The sequence below is a fragment of the Canis aureus genome, chromosome 4 (genome assembly GCF_053574225.1).
Source record: "Canis aureus isolate CA01 chromosome 4, VMU_Caureus_v.1.0, whole genome shotgun sequence".
NCBI lineage: Eukaryota > Metazoa > Chordata > Mammalia > Carnivora > Canidae > Canis > Canis aureus.
The window spans coordinates 24,645,486-24,664,807 of NC_135614.1; the positions used below are offsets into that span (position 1 = coordinate 24,645,486).

General features: G+C 38.7%; 2 protein-coding genes across 6 annotated transcripts in view; one reads left to right on the plus strand and one right to left on the minus strand.

The window, feature by feature from the left end:
• ASCC1 (activating signal cointegrator 1 complex subunit 1) overlaps positions 1–19,322 on the minus strand; it is a 105,072-nt gene that overhangs the window by 70,604 nt on the left and 15,146 nt on the right. For all 5 annotated transcript variants that reach the window (XM_077894901.1, XM_077894902.1, XM_077894904.1 and 2 more), the window contains exon 5: positions 18,502–18,680. In XM_077894901.1, the coding sequence (XP_077751027.1) occupies positions 18,502–18,680 (179 nt within the window). The remainder of the gene's footprint in view (positions 1–18,501; positions 18,681–19,322) is intronic.
• The window catches only part of ANAPC16 (anaphase promoting complex subunit 16), a 28,651-nt gene continuing 27,303 nt past the window's right edge, over positions 17,975–19,322 (plus strand). The window contains exons 1-2 of the mRNA XM_077894908.1: positions 17,975–18,035; positions 18,460–18,735. The gene's annotated coding sequence lies outside the window, so the exon portion shown is untranslated. The remainder of the gene's footprint in view (positions 18,036–18,459; positions 18,736–19,322) is intronic.

The following is a 19,322-nucleotide window of genomic DNA, read 5'->3' on the forward strand; positions in this document are numbered from 1 at the left end:
GTGGCAGGACCTGTCATTTTAGAAAGGCATGCAAAGTGTTTAAATGCCCTTCAAATGATTCCAAAATCCATCCATAACTTCATCCCAAACTACAGTTGAGAATTGCCTCCTTCATAATAAGAGCTAGTATTTTTTTTTTTTTTTTTGCCCTTATTCTCTTCCAGGCATTTCCTATGCACTTTACATAGACAAATTCCCTATGAGGAAAGATATATTATCCCCATTTTACAGATGAGGAAATTGAGGCACAGAGAAGTAAAATAACTTTCCCAAAGTAATACTGCTAGTAAGAGATAAAGCTAAAATTCAAACCCAAGCAGTCAAGCCACAAAGTCTACACTTTTGATCAATACTATATTGCCTCATTAGTAACAGCCATTTAGAAGAGGCAGGAACAATGTGATCATCACCCAGAGGCAAGTCCTTACACATTCAACAAAGCTCACACAATAAATGGATCTGATCACTAAATGGAGAATAAAGCAAATCTCATAATTCTCTAAAAAGAGATATTAATATTTGCCTTTCCTTGATGTGACACCATAAAAGCATGATCTATAAAAGAAAAAAATAGGATGAATTGAACTTAATCAAATTTAAAAACTTGTACTTCAAAAGATTCCATTGGGCAGCCCCGGTGGCTTAGGGGTTGAGCATCTGCCTTCGGCCCAGGGCGTGATCTTGGAGTCCCAGGATGGAGTCCCTCATCGGGCTCCCTGCATGGAGCCTGCTTCTCCCTCTGCCTGCGTCTTGGCCTCTCTCTCTCGTCTCTCATGAAAAAATAAATAAAATCGTAAAAAAAAAAAACCAAAAAAAGAAAATGAAAATGAAAAGACAAGCCACAGAGAAAAATATCTGGGAGAAAAATATTTACAATTCATATATCTAATAAATATAAATATATAATAAATTCTTAAAATTCAATAATAAAAAGATATATAATTCCATGTGAAAATGAACAAAGAATCTGAATGGAAATTTCACCAAAGAAGATATACTAATGACTAAGAAACATGTGAAAAGATGCTGAACGTCATTAGTCATCAAGGAAATGCACATCAAAATCAAAATGAGATATTGCCTCACCCCCATCAGAATGACTATAATCAAAAAGACAGACATTAAGGACATGGGGAAACTGAACTGCTCATATATCGTTAGGGTAGAAGGCCATAATATGCACAACACACTCTAAATGGTTCAGAAAGAAAGAAAAAAGAGAGGGAGAATGATAAAAACAGAGTGTTCTGAGTATGAGTAAAGGGTGCTATCCTTAGTCTTACAACTTTTCTGTGAGCTTAAAATTATTAGTATCCTATTGGTACTGTAACAAATTACCACAAATTTAATGGTTTAAAACAATACAAAAAAACTTACTACCTAGCAAAAGGAAGCTCTAGAACTTTTCCTTCCTTACCTTATTCTCTGAGAGCCTATCACTTAGGTCAACCTGAGTTCACTTGCCAAGAAAATATTAAATACTGGGAAACAAAACATAGAGAACACAAAAGAGCAGGAAAAAGAACAGATGGGATACCTAACGGCCACACAATCTGAATTCTTCTGGAGAACTCTGAGTCATAAGCCTTCATTCTTTAACTGTATTAGAAATTATATCATTTATATGTAATCCCACTGGACAGTCTTTTAGTAAATGGAGAAATACCCTGAATTTTAGCAATGCCATCTATGAAGAAAAATCTTTTCTCTTACTGAATTATATAAATTTAATGTGGAACCAAATTTTATGTGGAACCAAACAATCTTCAAGGCGATGGCATAAATCTCTAGAGCCACTATTTGTCTTTGCTTGGAATATATCATATTCCTACCCACAAGCCTCTTGACTGAAATGAATAAAGACCAACAGCAAATTCTTTACTCCAGGGGTTTTAATTACACTGGGCCATGCTCCAAGTTCACCATTACTTGCAGCTAGAACGATTTTACTCCATTAGGTTGGACAATCAGGCTGGTGCCTGAAAATTCTAATGGTGACGACTTTCCACCCAACAAGAAGCAGCAAAGGGTGAGGTAACAGAATTCCCTAGAACAGTTCTGTCTAAATGAAAAAAAGAAAGTGTTTCTTTAGGGCTAAGTCATATCTAAAGTGTTTATTTGTTGTTGTTTTTTTAAAGATTTTATTTATTTATTCATGAAAGACAGAGAGAGAAAGAGGCAGAGGGAGAAGCAGGCTCCATGCTGGGAGCCCAATGTGGGACTCAATCTCGGGTCTCCAGGATCACGCCCTGGACCGAAGGCAGGCGCCAAACCGCTGAGTGACCCAGGGATCCCCTAAAGTGTTTATTTGTTAAATAAGGGCTTATCCAAGGAGAAAATGATGCTCCAGCTACCTCCCCAAAGCTGGTGTGCAGGCCTCAGCCACAGTGCAGAGTTCCAGGTCACATCCTAACTAAGCAGTCTCAGGTGCAACCTTACCCGTCCTTCAAACTGCAGCTCCATGATCTATCACTAGCAACTACCACATCCTCACAGGCCCTTCATTGATTGCACTTTTAATCCAGCACATGGGCTCCACTGGGGCAGAACTGCTGGCAATGCTATCAGCATGAACAATTAACAAGTAATAGCGAAATCTAAAAATGTCAAGCTTGGGGAAAAGGCCAGTGGAGGAAAGTATGGATTAGCCCACCATGGAGCATTCACTCATTCTCTCTGCTTCCTTAAAGCCCCAGGTAGAACTCAATCATCCTCTCCACACAGATGGGATATAACGCAGGCACATCTGCCAGAGCTGTCAGCTAGCAAGGGGAAGCCTCCATGCCATTACGTAAGAGTTAAGAACACCTATGAATCTAATGCAAACCTGTACCACCAGAAGCACTCTGATTTGACATTACATGCTGAGAACCAGGGACAAAACAAAACAAAGCAAAAAAAATTCCTCAAATTATATTCACGGTTATCATCTTCTAGGAGCTCCAGGCATAGCAAAGGTACGTGATTTAACTATAAAAGGCCTTTAAACCTGGAATACAGAGTCTAGGGTTCTAATTTTGACTCTGTTACAAACCAGCTGTAATTAGGCAAGCAATTTCGCTTCCCTGGACCTCGTTTTCCTCCTTTGTAGGAGATGGCCTAGTTTACCTCTACGTCAAAGGTCCTATAAATTTTTTACATGCTCCCACAAAACCTATAATTAAGTACAAAATAGGTATTCATGAGGGATCCACCAATTCACTTCCTGATATTCCATGCAAGGACAGGAAATAAACATGGGAGCCTTCCCTATGCTCATATTTTCTTTCCTTTTTTATGGCTAAACCCCATGAAATCACTTCTGGGCAAGTGACATAAATCTCATTCACACAGGAAAGTTATTCAAATAAGGCAGACTGGTGAAAAGAGCATTTAGCTTTGCAACCAGACAGGCCTACATTCAAATTCTAATTCTGCCTCCTATCAGCAGTGTGACCCGAAGTGAGTTACCCAATTGTCCTGAAACTTCAATTTCATCATCTATAAAAAGGACATTTCCCTCACAGAGTTGTTCTGAGGATTAAAAGAGACATGTGTGAAGAAGCCTCTGGCACACAGTATGGAATAAATACAGGCTTCCCCTGCTTCCTGCTTCTTACATGGCCATGTACCACTCTAAACAAATACCATCTTTGCTCGCTTTATAAAGCACCATCAAGAGCTAATTAAATGACTCTGCTGAGTCATTTCTATTATTCTTTAAGAATGTTCAAGAGAGTCTCTATATGTTATTAAATATCTTAAGTTGAATATGCTTCAGAAAACAGAGTTTGGATTGGATTCTTCTGGCTTATAAATTCTATACAGACGTAATTACGGGAAAGTGGAGATTCTTAAAAACAAAGGACAAATATTCAAACATTAGATTTTATACTGACCAGAAAAAAAGAATGCACTGTCTAAATATCCTTACCCATAAAAAGGAGCAAAGAGTATCCTCCCTTCACTAAAGAATGCATCCTTCTTATCTTTAATGAAAACAATGAGGGGTTAACCCTACTTTTCTTTTTTTTTTTTTTTTTTAAGATTTTTTTTTTATTTATTCATGAGAGACACAGAGAGAAAGAGAGGCAGAGACACAGGCAGAGGGAGAAGCAGGCTCCATGCAGGGAGCCTGACGTGGACTCGATCCCAGGTCTCCAGGATCATGCCCTGGGCTAAAGGTGGTGCTAAACCGCTGAGCCACCTGGGTTGCCCCTAACCTTACTTTTCTAAAAGCTTGACTATCCTCCTTAAGTTAGTTGTAAGCACTAATTCACAATCTATCTACCAACCTACATTCATTTCCAGACACTGATCACTCAAACATTAGTAATGTGTTAACAGTACACCACTTCTTCAAATCAGACCCTTAGCTTCTTTTGGATGCCACGCTTTCCCTCATCGCCCATACTGTAATCTATGGCATTATTACAGAAACAGCTAACACTTATACAGCACTAGCTATGTGCCATGCTCTGCACATAGCTTAAACACCATAATCTATTAACACATTTACTCTTCATATCAGCAGTAAAGATGGGTACTATTATTATCCCCACCTTAGAGACCTCTGTAATATTTCTGGAGTACATAACCTCCTAAATAAACCCCAGATCTAGTCTTTTCTTTTTTTAAAAGATTTTATTTATTTGACAGAGAGAGGGAGAGCACAAGCAGGTGCAGCAGCAGGCAGAACAAGAGTGAGAAGCAGGTTCCCCGCAGAGCAGGGAGCCCGACATGGGGTTCTATCAGGGATCATGACCTGAGCCAAAGGCAGATGCTTAAACAACTGAGCCACCCAGGTGCCCCTAGTCTTTTTTTTTTCAATAGACTCTATCAATAGGTTCTAACTGGTAGTTGCCTCTGGTACCCCACTCCTTAACCCTCAATCCACTCTGCACACTGCCTTCAGAATTATTTTTCTACAATTCTAAGTTAATAATTTTTTATACAAAGCTTTAATTTATTTGTGTGTGTGTGTATGTGAGAGAGAAAGAGAGAGAGAGAGAGAGCAAGTAAGCAAGCACAAGTGGAGGGAGAAAGGCAGAGGGAGAGGGAGAAGCAGGCTCCCCAGTTAGCAGGAGCCCCACGCTGGGCTCAATCCTAGGATACAACCAAAATCCTTTACCCATACAAGACCTTTTACCACCTGGATACCATTCACCTTGCCACTCTTCCCTACCCTACCCACTTCTAGACTCTACTCTTAAAAACCTCCCCACTCTCCCTTGAAAACAGACTAGAACACTGCCATATCTTGCAGGTGCCATTTCCCCTGCAGAGAATGCCCACCCCCTACTTGCCAACCTGGTACAAGCTTTTGTTCTTCCATCAAGACTCTGCTCAAGTGTCACCTCCCTTTTCCAACCACTGGAGAACATCTTCTGTAGGTACCCACTGCAGTCCCCCCTAATGGCACCTATCGCACAATGCTGTAACTATATCCACATGATTTCCCTCCCTAGAGTACAACATCCATAAGAGTAGAGTCCATCGTTAGTACATAATACATAACCTGGCAAATGGCAGACATCTAATAAATACCGAATGAATAGAAGATAAACATTTGTTCAAAGCAAATATCTCCATTCAAATTGTGCAATATATGAATCTTATAAACATTTCTTACTTTCTGGAAAGAAAATGAGTGGGAAAAATTAGAGGGTGACAAAACATGAGAGACTCCTAACTCTGGGAAACAAACAAGGGATAGTGGAAGGGGAGGTTGGTGGGGCGATGGGGTGACTGGGTGATGGGCACTGAGGGGGGCACTTGACGGGATGAGCACTGGGTGTTATACTATATGTTGGCAAATCGAACTCCAATAAAAAAAATTATATATATATACACACACATATATAAAACATTTCTTACTTTCCTACCCAACAGCAAGACTCAGGAATTTACAATTTTTCTTACAACCAAAGACAACTATTCCATCTCCATTCTAAATTAGTTCATAAGATAATTAAAAATCCCACAACTCCCCTTATATATGAAGAATCCTAAATTATACACCAAAGGTTTTATATATAAATTTTCTTCTTCAATGAATACTAAATGGAAAAATAATCCCAACTCGGGGGGGGGGGGGTGACCCAGATCCATTAGTCCCTTCTGCCCAGTGTCAGCCTTCACATTACAATGTGAGCAGAACTATGTAGTTTCTGGAGCTATAACCTATCCAGGTTCTCCAGGCAGCCTGAGAAACCCCCTGTTGCTATAAGCCCTCAGAATGCTCCACCAAACACATTTTTGAATTACTGTTTTTCATTACTGATGTGCTTTCTACTGGACCCTGCTGTGAGATAAAATAGAATTATAGCAGCATTACCAGCTATAGAATGACTGAGAGATATACAGGGTTTTAATATACTTCTTGAACTCACAGACAGTGAAGACATCTTTGAATATTAATGCAAGAGATGAAAGAGTGAAAAAGTAAGGTGCAGTTTATCTACAGATCACACAGATGAAAAATACCTTGCAGATGTCTGCGAGCTTCTAAATCCTACATTAAATACTCAGGCTTAGAGAGCTGCAGCACAGGGATGATAGTGATAATGTCTGGAGTGAAATAACATTTCTTATAAACTGATCAGCACAAAGGAAGGTGATTTCAGAAAACGCTCTTCTAAAAGGTAAATTCACAGTTTCCTTGGAGAATCAAGGGTGAGGTCAAGGACAAGCATGCCACCAAATAAAGACAGAAAAGAGACTTTTTTAAAGGAATAAAAGTTCAAGGGTGAGGGAAAGATACAATGTGAGGAGAAAGGTCCTCTGTTATATCAAAAATGTGACCTTCACAACAATGTTTAAAAATGAAAACTGGGCAGCCCAGGTGGCTCAGTGGTTTAGTGCCGCCTTCAGCCCAGGGTGTGGTCCTGGAGACCCAGGATCGAATCCCATGTCTGGCTCCCTGCATGGAGCCTGCTTCTCCCTCTGCCTGTGTCTCTGCGCCCCGCCTCCCCCCCCCACCCCCCCGTGTGTTTCTCTCATGAATGAATGAATGAATGAATATAAATAAATAAATAAATAAATAAATAAATAAATAAATAAATAAATAAATTTTTTAAAAAAGAAAATTAAGGGCACCTGGGTGGCTCAGTGGTTGAGTATCTACCTTTGGCTCAAGTCGTGATCCTGGGGTCCTGGGAGCCCCGTATCAGGCTCCCCACCTGCTCCTCTCTCTCTCTCTCTCTCTCTCTCTCTCTCTCTGCATCTCTCATGAATAAATATTCTTTAAAAATAAAATAAAAATGAAAATGGAGGGGCACCAGGGTGGCTCAGTCAGTGAAGCATCCAACTCTTTTTTTTTTATTTTAAAGATCGTATCTATTTATTTGAGAGAGGAGTGTGCATGTGCGAAAAAGAGAGCGAGCACGCACATAAGCTAAGGAAGGGGCAGATCCATCTGAGAGATCCCTCTGAGAGAGTGAGAAGCAGACTCCTCACTGAGCAGGGAGCTCGATGCAGGGCTCAATCCCAGGACCCTGGAATCATGACCTGAGCCAAAGCCAAAACCAAGAGTCAGATGCTTAACCAACTGAGCCACCTAGGTGACCCTAAGCGTCCAACTCCTGACTTCAGCGCAGGTCATGATCTTGAGGTCATAAGATCAAGCCCAGAGTCGGGCTCTAGGCTCAGCAGAAAGTCTGCTTGGGACTCCCCCTCTTCCTCTGCCCCTCCCCTTCCACGCTCTCTTTCTCAAAATAAATAAATAAATGTTTTTTAAAAATGAAAATATAGGGCACCTTGGTGGCTCAGTCAGTTAAGCACTGGACTCTTGGTTTTGGTTCAGGTTGTAATCTCGGGTTTACGGGATCAAGCCCTGCATTAGGCTCCACGCTCAGTGTGGAGTCTGCTTGTTGCTCTCCTCTCTCCCTCTGCTCCCTCCTACTCTCTCTCTCTAAAACATATAAAGTCTTTAAATATCTGTGGTAGGCAGAATTCTAAGAATAACCTTCAATGACCCGGACTCTCATATAATCCCTTCTCCTTTGATTGGGAGTAGAACCTATGAAAGTAATGAGACGTCACTGCTATGTTATATGGCACAGTTAACCTTAAGATAGGGAGATTATCCCAAACGAGCCTGATCTATACTCATGAGCTCTTTAAAAAAAGCAGTTTTCTCTGGCTGATGGCAGAAGTCAGAGATTTGAAGCATAGGGGAATTTAATGGAAGCTAGAAGGGGCACGTATCAAGGATATGGGGACTCAGGACTACAGCCACAAGGAACTGAACTTGGAAGTAGACTCTTCCCCAGGGCCTCTGGTGTGTTCCAAAATGGCCAACACCTTGATCTCAGCCTGTGAGACGCTAAGCAGGGAACCCAGTTGAACCCACAAGATTCTCTGATCTACAGAACTACTAAGTACTATGAGATGATAAATGGATATTGTTTAAAGCTACCAAGATTGAGGTAATTTACTATGCAGCAACAGAAAACTCATAATAGGGTAGGGTACAAATGTAAACTAATAAACTCATATTTCAATAGTATCTTTCACACGAGATCCCAAAAGGACTTGATATGTTTGACATAACTATCCAAGAGGATAAATTCACCTTTTAAAAATATTATTTATGGGAGCCGGTTCGCTGGCTCAGATGATGGAGCATGTGACTCTTGATCTCAGGGTCATGAGTTTGATCCCCATGTTGGGCATGAAGCCTACTTAAAAAAAGAGAATAAAAATCTTTCAAAATACTATTAATATTTAATAATCTAATAATATTAATGAGTTGTTTTAAGAAGATAGTCTCACTTCTTGCAGTCCTGATTCAGGACTAAAGATAGACATCCCTAATAAACAAAAGGCCTTCTTAGATGATATCTGATCCATATATCTTTTTTTAACAATTAGGGAATATATGATTTAGAATTGAAAAATCCAAGCACGGGATGCCTGGGTGGCTCAGCGGATGAACATCTACCTTTGGCTCAGGGCATGATCTTGGGATCCAGGATTGAGTCCCACGTCAGGCTCTCTGAATGGAGCCTGTTTCTCCCTCTGCTTGTGTCTCTGCTTCTCAAAACAAGTATAACAGGGAAGGCTTTCTTATTCTTTTTTTAAATCTTCAAATACTGTGCAAATTACTATCCAATTTTAGTAAAGGTTGGTCTCAATGAAACACTTGCTGGGGGCACCTGGCTGGCTTAGTCATTAGTGTACAACTCCTGATCTCAGGGTTGTAGGTTTGAGCCCCATGACGGGTATAGAGATTACTTACAAATTAAATTAAATTAAATTAAATTAAATTAAATTAAATTAAATTAAAATAAATAAAAGAAAATACTTGCTAAAAGACTAGTAAAACTGGTTAACAGACAAGCAATCATCAAAACATCTTGAATTTCTTTCTTTTAAAAAAATATATATATGCTTTTAAGTAATCTCTATGCCCAATGTGGGACTTGAACTCAGGACCCTGAGATCAAGAGTCACATGTTCCACCAAACAAACCAAAGAGCACCCCAAAATATATTCAATTTCAACAGGATTCTTTTCCATTCAAATAATTTCCTATAGTGACTACCACAACTAACCTCATATATTTGTTTTATTGGATTGTATGAATTAGAGCAGTTATTAGGTCACACACAATGCTGTATCACCCATTCTACTTAGCACAGTAGACCCATAACTGTAGTACCTTGGGTAAGTTACTCTCCCAGAATTTCCATTCCTTCATCAATAAAATGGAATATTAATATCTACCACATAAGGATGGACTGAAGATTAAACAAAATAACACAGAAAGCACTCAGGACACTGTCTAGCACAAGGCGAGAGCTCAACAATTACTTGCTATTTTATATATCACTCAATGTTGAATGAGTGAATAAAACTAGTGGTAAACCTAGCCTTATTTACAAGATTACAAATCATCAGAAGCATTATTCATAATAGCCCACAAATGGAAACAAGTCAAATGTTCATCATGGAGGAATATGTAAACAAAATGTGGTATATCCATACAATGGAATATTATTCAGCCATAGAAAGAATAGTGTTACATGATAAACCATAGATAAGCCTTAAAAACACTGTAAGTGAAACACAAAAGGCTACACATCATATGATTCCATTTACATGAAATATTCAAAATAGGCAAACCCATGGTGAAAGTAAATGAGTGCTTGTCAGGGGCTGGAGGAAGGTGGCAATGGGGAGTGACAGCTTAGTGGATATGGGATTTACTTTTTTGGGGCAATGGAAACATACTAGAATTAGTAGCAATGGTTGCACTGTAATAAAGATACTAAATATCACTGAACTGTGCACTTCAATAATGGGAATTTTATGCTGTATGAATATCTCCATTTAAAAATATATGAGAATATCTCCTCTTGCCCAGGGAAAATTAATTCCTATAGAACTCGTCCTCCTGCTATCAATAACTAGAAAACTAGATAAAATATATAAATCAAATGTTTACAGGCATTAGATTAATAGTCCTGAAAAGTGATCCCTAAGTTAGGAGAAAAGAGCAAACTGAGTCCCATCCTGGCTTTTTGTACCACTTCCACAGTGGTACAGAGTGGGGAAACCAGAGCCCAGTGAGTTGAGATGACAAAAAGTGGATTTCAGGAATGAATGCCAAGGCAAATAAAATTTGCAGGGCTAACCACTAGAGGAGGAAGTTAAAAAAAAAAAAAAAAACTGGGGGTAGATGCAAATCAAGAAATCTGCATAAAGTCTCTTTCAGACTTTGGCTGAACAACAATCTGCACTTGTAGAGCTCATGTGAAACTCACAAGACCAGATAAGAACAACTAACAGAAGCTGTTAGCCAAACAATACCCAAAGTTCAAATAGCAGGTAAATATTCAAATTCTTACCAGCCAGAATGGAGAGACTATTCTTAAATACACAGAACAATGACCAGAGATACCAGAAAGGATACACCTTAGTAGTGAAGCTAAATTAGCCCTACAGTAAAGCATACTCTACATCTGCCCCTAAGGGGCTTAAAAACAAACTTTGGAGGGGCACCTGGGTGGCTCAGTGGTTGAGCATCTGCCTTTGGCTCAGGTCAGGATCAGAGAGTCCTAAGATCTAGTCCCACATCGGGGAGCCTGCTTCTCCACCTGCCTTTGTCTCTGTCCCACCCTCTGTGTCTTTCATGAATAAATAAATAAAATCTTTTCAAAAAATTAAATCTTTAAAAAAATCTATTAAAATTTAAGGTTTACTCTCCTTTAACCCACATATTCTATTTCTAAGAATCTGTCTCAAAATATATCTCAAAGAGTGGATGGAACTGAAGGGTATTATGCTGAGTGAAATAAGTCAATCAAAGGACAAACATATGGTCTCACTCATTTGGGGAATATAAAAATAAAGGGGAAAGGAGAAAAAATGAGTGGGAAATATCAGAAAGGGAGACAGAACATGAGAGACTCCAAACTCTGGGAAACGAACTAGGGGTGGTTGAAAGGGAGGTGGGCGGGGGCTGGGGGTGACTGGGTGACAGGCACTGAGGGGGGCACTTGATGGGATGAGCACTGGGTGATATTCTATATGTTGGCAAATTGAACACCAATAAAAAATAAATTTATCTAAAAATAAAAACAAAAACAAAAACAAAAGAAAAAAATAAAATATATTTCAAAAAATAAATAAATTTATTTCAAAAATATATATATCTCTCAAAGAAATCATCAGCTAAGACATAAAGATGCACATACAAAAATGTTCATTATAGTAATATTAATAAAAATAATTTCCTTTAACGGTCCATTAATAGAGGATTGATGAAATAAGTTAGGGTACTGGGGCACCTGATTGGTACAGTTGGCTAAGCATCCAACTCTTGGATTGGGTTCAGGTGGTGATCTCAATGTTATGCAATGGAGCTCTGAGTCAGGCTCACGCTCAGCGAAGAGTCTGCTTGAGATTCTCTTCCTCACCCTCTGCCTCTGCACCTCCCACCTGTGCTCTCTCTCTAAAAATAAATAAGTAAATCTTTTTTTTAAATGTTAGGGTACATTCATAGAATACAGCAATTTAAAATAGTAATTAGGGGCAGCCCGGGTGGCTCAGTGGCTTAGCGCCACCTTCAGTCCCTGGTGTGGTCCTGGAGACCCGAGATCGAGTCCCACGTCAGGCTCCCTGCATGGAATGGAGCCTGCTTCTCCCTCTGCCTGTGTCTGTGCCTCTCTCTCTCTCTCTCTCTCTGTGTGTGTCTCTCATGAATAAATAAATAAAGTTTAAAAAAATAAAATAAAATAGTAATTAGGCCACCTGGGTGGCTCAGTTGGTTGTGTGACCAATTCTTGGTTTCAGCTGGGGTTGTGGGATTGTGCCCTGAGTTGGACTCTGTTCACTGCAAAATCTGCTTGAGATTCTTTCCCCCCCGCCCCCCCCTTCCTCTCTACTCCTCCCAAAGCTTGCACTTGCTCACTCTCAAAAAAATAAATAAAATCTTTAAAATAGTAATTAGGTTTACATGTATTTACTTGAAACATGCTGTTAAGTCAAAAAGTAGTTACAAAACACTGTGTATGACAAACTTTATTTTAATAAATGTATATAACAAATACATCTATAAACTCAAAAACTTGAAGAGCCAACTTTATACCAACAGGTGTCATCACTTTCCTACAAACAGGAGAATGTTGAGCCCTTTCTTATTTTAGAGATGAAGAAATGATCAGAGATAACAAATGAACGTCAGAGGAACCAAATCAAGACTGAATGCCATAGTCTTTCATGAAACAACTCCTATCTCAATGCTCTTCAAAGCTACAGGGGAGTGGGGGGAGGGGGGACGCAGTGCTGGGCTGGCTCAGTGTGCAGACCATGCAACTCCTGATCTTGGAGTTGTAAATTCGAGCCCTACGTTGGGTGCAGAGATTATTACTTAAAAATAAAATCTTTAGGGGATCCCTGGGTGGCGCAGCGGTTTGGCTCCTGCCTTTGGCCCAGGGCGCGATCCTGGAGACCCGGGATCGAATCCCACGTCGGGCTCCCCGTGCATGGAGCCTGTTTCTCCCTCTGCCTATGTCTCTGCCTCTCTCTTTCTCTCTGTGTGACTATCATAAATAAATTAAAAAAAAAATAATAATAATAAAATAAAATAAAATAAAATAAAATAAAATAAAATAAAATAAAATAAAATAAAATCTTTAAAAAAAAAAAGCTACTAGAAGGGAACTCACCTAAATAGAGGTAATAAATTCAGAGTACCACTGGAAAATGCCTAAAGGCTTTTGCAGCCATCTGTCTATTGTTCTAACATCAAAACGAAATTCACAAAAAATTTCTTCCATATAATAAGTAGATAATGATCTCTTACTACTTATTTACTCTTCTACCCTGGGCTCCCCTGCTGTTATCAGAACCTGATTTAGATGGAGGAAGAAAGCAATGTCACTATGGAGTCTCCCTGAAAGCAGGAAGGAAGCACTCTGGACTGATTAAGGCCAGCATGACATTCACAGTGGCCAATCTCATTCCAGTTGAGTTAAAGTAATCATTCTCCAGTATTTGTTCCCTGTCAGCCCAAGTCAAGAGCCAAAAGAAAAGTGAGAAAGTGTACACACACACACACACACACACACAGAAAAAAGGCTTATTACAGGCTGCTTGTCACATACCAATATTTCTAACATTTTAAAAAATATATATAACTACTGAGCTTCAATGTTAGTATTTACAAGGTAAAATTAATTCCAAAATTTGCCAGCACCCCAGCCCCAAATTTACCAGCCCATATTGAAACTTCAGGGTTCCCGATTTTCTCCTATCCCACCTTCTACTGAAAATGAAATTATTTTGCTATAAAATGCTGAGAGGAAAAAAAATATTCTGATGGCTTACTAATTTTATATATATGTGTAGTATTTGGCTTACAGATGTGCCTTTGTTCAAGCACATAAATATCAAGTTAATCACTTAAAAATGGGTTATATAATGGTACTGTCTACTCATATTTCCCAGTCTGAATCTACTCACCTTTGTAGCCTTTTTTTTTTTTTTTTTAATGATTTTATTTAAAATGTCATGAAAGACAAAGAGAGAGGCAGAGGGAGAAGCAAGCTCCATGCAGGGAGCCCAATGTGGGACTTGATCCCAGGACTCCAGGATCACACGCTGAGCTACCCAGGTGTCCCGGTAGCCTCCTTTTTAAAAAAAATTTTGTTTTAATTTGAGTAGAGTTGACACACAATGTTACATTAGTCTCAAGTGTACAGCACAATGATTCAACTTCTCTATATCTTATCCCATGCTGTAGTCTCCTTCTTAAATAATCAATTTTATCAATTCCCACTCCTAGTCCCACACAAGTACTTGGATTCTAATACTTCTGTATCTGTGTATCTATATTTCATTATATTCTAACACTTAAGAGCCAGTTTTAGAGGCACCTGTGTGGCTCAACTAGTTACGTATCTGACTCTTGATCTCAGCTCAGCTCAGGTCTTGATCTCAGGGTTGTGAGTTGAAGCCCCATGTGGGCTCCACACCCAGCATGGAGCCCACTTTAAAAAAAAAAAAAAAAAAAAAAAGACCCAGCTAGAGCAATAGAACAGGATAAGGGAAAGGAAAGGAAAAGAAAAAAGGAGGGGGAAAAAAGGAACAAAAGACGGAAGAATCTTGTAAAAACTTTCACCCAGAACATTTTCATTAACCTAGCACACAACTATTAAAGACAGCCCTCATCTTTTCTTAATACACCAAGGAATACTAATAATTTTAATCTAAGTAGTCATAAAAATAGCAGAAGTAGTAGCTACCATTTATGATATGCTTATTATGTGTCAAGCACCACGCTGAGTACTCTACATTACCTCATTTAATCCTTCCTACAAAGCAAGCTATAAAGGTCTGGAGAGGGGATACCTAGGTGGCTCAGTCAATTAAGTGTCTAACTCATGGTCTTGGCTCAGGTTTTGAGTTTGAGCCCCATGTTGGGCTCCATGCTGGGCATGGAGCATATTTAAAAGGAAAAAAAAAAAGATTTAGAGAGATTCACTTGGGCAGTCCTGGTGGCTCAGCAGTTTAGCGCCTGCCTTTGACCCAGAGTGTGATCCTAGAGACCTGGGATTGAGTCCCACGTCTGGCTCCCTGCATGGAGCCTGCTTCTCCCTCTGCCTGTGTCTCTGCCTCTCTCTGTGTGTGTCTCTCATGAATGAATAAATAAAAATCTAAAAAAAAACAAAAACAAAAAACCTACTTAAAAAAAAAAGATAGAGAGGTTCACTTGTCCAAGTCTACACAGATCGAGGAACCCAGAATCACACTCAGGTTCATCTGTTTCAAGAACCAAAGATATCAACCACTGTTCTATTTCATTCTGTATGCTTTTACTCCTCTCAATCATGTAATGATTGAAAAAACACAGCATGGATAGACATCTATATGCATAAAAATGAACTTTGACCTAAATGTCACACCTAATATAAAAATTCACTGGATCATAGATCTAAATATAAAAAAGTAAAATTACATGGGACACCTGGGTGGCTCAGCTGTTGAGCGTCTGCCTTTGGATCAGGGTGTGATCCCGGAATACCGGGATTGAGTCCCACACTGGCCTTCCTGCATGGAGCCTGCTTCTCCCTCGGCCTGTGTCCCTGCCTCTCTTTCTGTGTGTCTTTCATGAATAAATAAATAAAATCTTAAAAAAAAAAAAAAAAAAAGAAAAGTAAAATTACAAAAATGCTACAGATAACCTTGGTGACCTGGGGTTAAACAAAGAGTTCCTAGACATGGCACTAAAAGCACAATCCATAAAAGAAAAATTAATAAATTGGATTTCACCAAAATTTAAAACTTTTACTCTGCAAAAGGCACTAGTAAGAGAATGAAAAGAAAAGCCATGGCCTGGAAAAAAAATATCTGGAAACCCCATATCCTTGAAAGGACTTGTAACAAGAAAAAATATAAAAGAACTTTTCACAACTCTACAGTAAGAAAACAAATAATTTTACAATAGGCAAAAGATGTGGACATCTCACCAAAGAGGATATAAAGATAGCAAAAAAAGCACAACCAAAAAATCTAAACACACCCCAAGAAGTCCATTTTACTACATGATAATTTTTAAGATAAAATAAAAGATTTTTATATTCTTGTTGATAACTAGTTAACTACAGGTTTTTAAAAAGTTACAACTTTACCTCTTGTTATATATCAAGATACATTCCAAATAAACTAAAATGTTAAATGTAAATTGTGAAGTAATACTGATCCTCTTAATATACATGAAGCTCTTACAAATAAATTTAAAAAATGAATGCTCAGAGAAAAATGGGACAAGACATGAAGAAACAAGAATATATGAAAAAGTCTTATCTCACCAATATCAAATAAATGAACAACCAAGCAACAAGCTAATATTTTTTGTCAACTGGATTACAAAAAACGAAACAAAAAAAAAAAACTTAAAATAATAGTAACACCAATATTGGCAAGGGTAGGAAAAGGAACCTAAAGAAAACTAGTCTGACACTGAAGTATTCTAGCATTTCCTGAAGGTAATGTGAAATATATATCAAAACCCTCAAACGCACATGCACATACTCTTTTTCCATTTTCAGGAATTTACTAAGAAACTAGATTAGTGTAGAAAAATATACACAGAAGAAAAGTCATAATGACATTATTTACAACAATGAAAAAAATTTTAAAGATAAATTATTATTATGTGATCTGGGAAGCAAAGGCAAAAGAAAAATTACATTTCCTTACTACTTACAGCCCACTGACAAATCCTTCAAACAGGCAGAGTGACATTCCTTTAGGAACTCAGCTGCCTTATTTGATACTCTGTTAAGGGCTAAAGGCAATCTTAGCTCAACATTATCCTCCCAGGATCCTGTAACTCTACTATAACACATAAAAATTCCTTTGGACACTTCCTTTATCTCTATCCCCCAAGGTATATGTTAGCAATCCTCCCCTAAGCATATGGCCTATCAATATACTTCTGAAGGGTCTCATGACTAGGGTTTTTACTACACAGTAATAAATGATCTTGTCCTAACAGTTTGCCCTTGAGGTCTTAGAAACCTTGCTCCCGAAGTTCCTTAGAGACATACGCTTTTCCTAACCTCCTCCTAACTTGAAAGTATATAATCAAGCCACTCCTCATGACCCCGGTACAGCTTTTTCTGCCCACAGGTCTTGTCCCTGTCCTTTAATAAAACCATGCTTTTGCAACCAAGAGGTCTCAAGAATACTTTCTTGGCTGTTCGTTCTGAACCCTACCACTTCAAACCACATCATTATATATCCATGTAATAGAATACTAAGTAGTCACTAAAAATCAAGTTATCTGAACTGTTATCAAAATAAGATTATGTTATTTTAGTTATCACTGCTATGACTTCCTTCCTGTCTCCAAAGCAAAAGGAAAGATTTTTGTTCAATGACAAAACAATGATCATGGTATAATGCAAAATGTCAAGGAAAGCAGGATATAGAAGCATACAGAAGCCAAATTCTATTTTTTTAAACATTTGTGCATGTGCCACAATATTATCTCTCAGTGGTGAGATTATGTGTGACTTTTATTCATCTTTTATTTTCTAAACCTTCTGTAAAAAAGGTGTATTAAAAAAACAAAAAACAAAAAACATATATTCATAAATTTTTTTAAATCAATGTTTCTTTAAATTGTCCAAAATTATATACACAAGGAGTTTTCAAACTTGTTTCTAGGGGGCGCCTGGGTGGCTCAGTGGGGTAGGCATCTGACTTCAGTTCGGTATATGATGGAACTGAAGGGTCCTAAGATGGAACCCCAAATCAGGCTCCCCACCAAGGCTCCCCACTCGGTGGAGAGTCAGCTTTTCCCTCTGTCCCTCCCCTGCTCATACTATCTCAAATAAATAAATCTTTAAAAAGACAAAAAAAACACCTGTTTTCTAATCTAGATTATCTGCTGTTATCTTGGTCACAAGCATTTCACTGTTACATAAGAATGACAATTCTATATGCAAATTTCTTCTAGTTACTAACCCCAAATAAGCCATTACCACCTAGGGCAGAAGATCTACAGATAATGGCACCTCATTAACATTGCCACCCTCAAGGTGCAGAATAGTATCTATATTAGAATACTACTTTTATGTCTTGAAATTTTTTTTAAGATTTTATTTATTTATTCATGAGAGACACACACAGACAGAGAGAGAGAGAGAGAGAGGGAGGCAGAGACACAGGCAGAGGGAGAAGCAGGCTCCCTGCAGGGAGCCTGACGTGGGACTTGATCCCGGGGGTCCAGAATCAAGCCCTGGGCTGAAGGCGGCGCTAAACTGCTGAGCCACCAGGGCTGCCCCATGTCTTGAAATTTTTAAAGAATATGTCAGTAATATGCAGAGGCTTATGTGCTGATATATCTATACTTTTTATTCACTTCAGAATCAAAAAGAAAACATAAGAAATGGCTAGCCTTTTTGGTAGAAGAAGAAATGTGTATCTTTCTACTGTCTGAATTATAAATCTCCTTTTTTGTAGTTTTTCTTTTTAACTCTTTGTTCTGTTTTGTTTGCTGCTTACCATGGAGCACTTCTCCAGTACTTCCTCCTGGAACTTCAGGAATCTCTCCTGAACCTCAGCTTCATTGAGGAAAAAGGCAAGGAAGTGAGTGAAGGGCTGCTTTCTTCTAAAAGTCAGCAAAAGAACATCAATCCGAGTTCGAGCTGATATTACACCACTTCGATGCTGGCCAGTGATTACTGCAAGCAAATAAAGGGGAGAGGATGTTTAACACAACCATCCAAAACTTGTAAAGTAAGTGACCTTCAATACTGTCATCTCTGCAGAGTCAAACAGTCCCAAATGTGTACATAATTTCTGAACAAGGTTTTTTACCAAAGGTAAAAAAAAATCGCTAATGAACTCAATTAAGCAGGATGAGGTTTAAAAACAGTATCCTAAAAAATATACATATATATCCTTGGGGCACCAGGATGATTCAATCAGTTAAGCGTCCAACACTTGATTTCAGCTCAGGTCACGATCTCAAGACTGTGAGATTGAGCCCTGTGTGTTGGGCTTATGTTGGACATGGAGCCTGCTTAATATTCTCCTTCTACCTCTCCCGTGACCCTTCCCCCCCACCTCTCTCTAAAGAACAAAACAAAACCAGAATATCCTTAAGACCACTTGATGAAGTAGAAAAATGAGTGTAAAAAGCTACATAGCAAACCTTCATACCTTGCAGGTAGGAATGTAAAATGGTACAGCAGCTACAGAACAGCTACAGCAGTTCCTAAAAAAAGAGAACTACCATATGACCAGCAATTCTACTCCTAGACAGAAATCCAAAGAAGTAAAAGCAGGTATTTACAGGGCACCTGGTGATTCAGTCAGTAGAG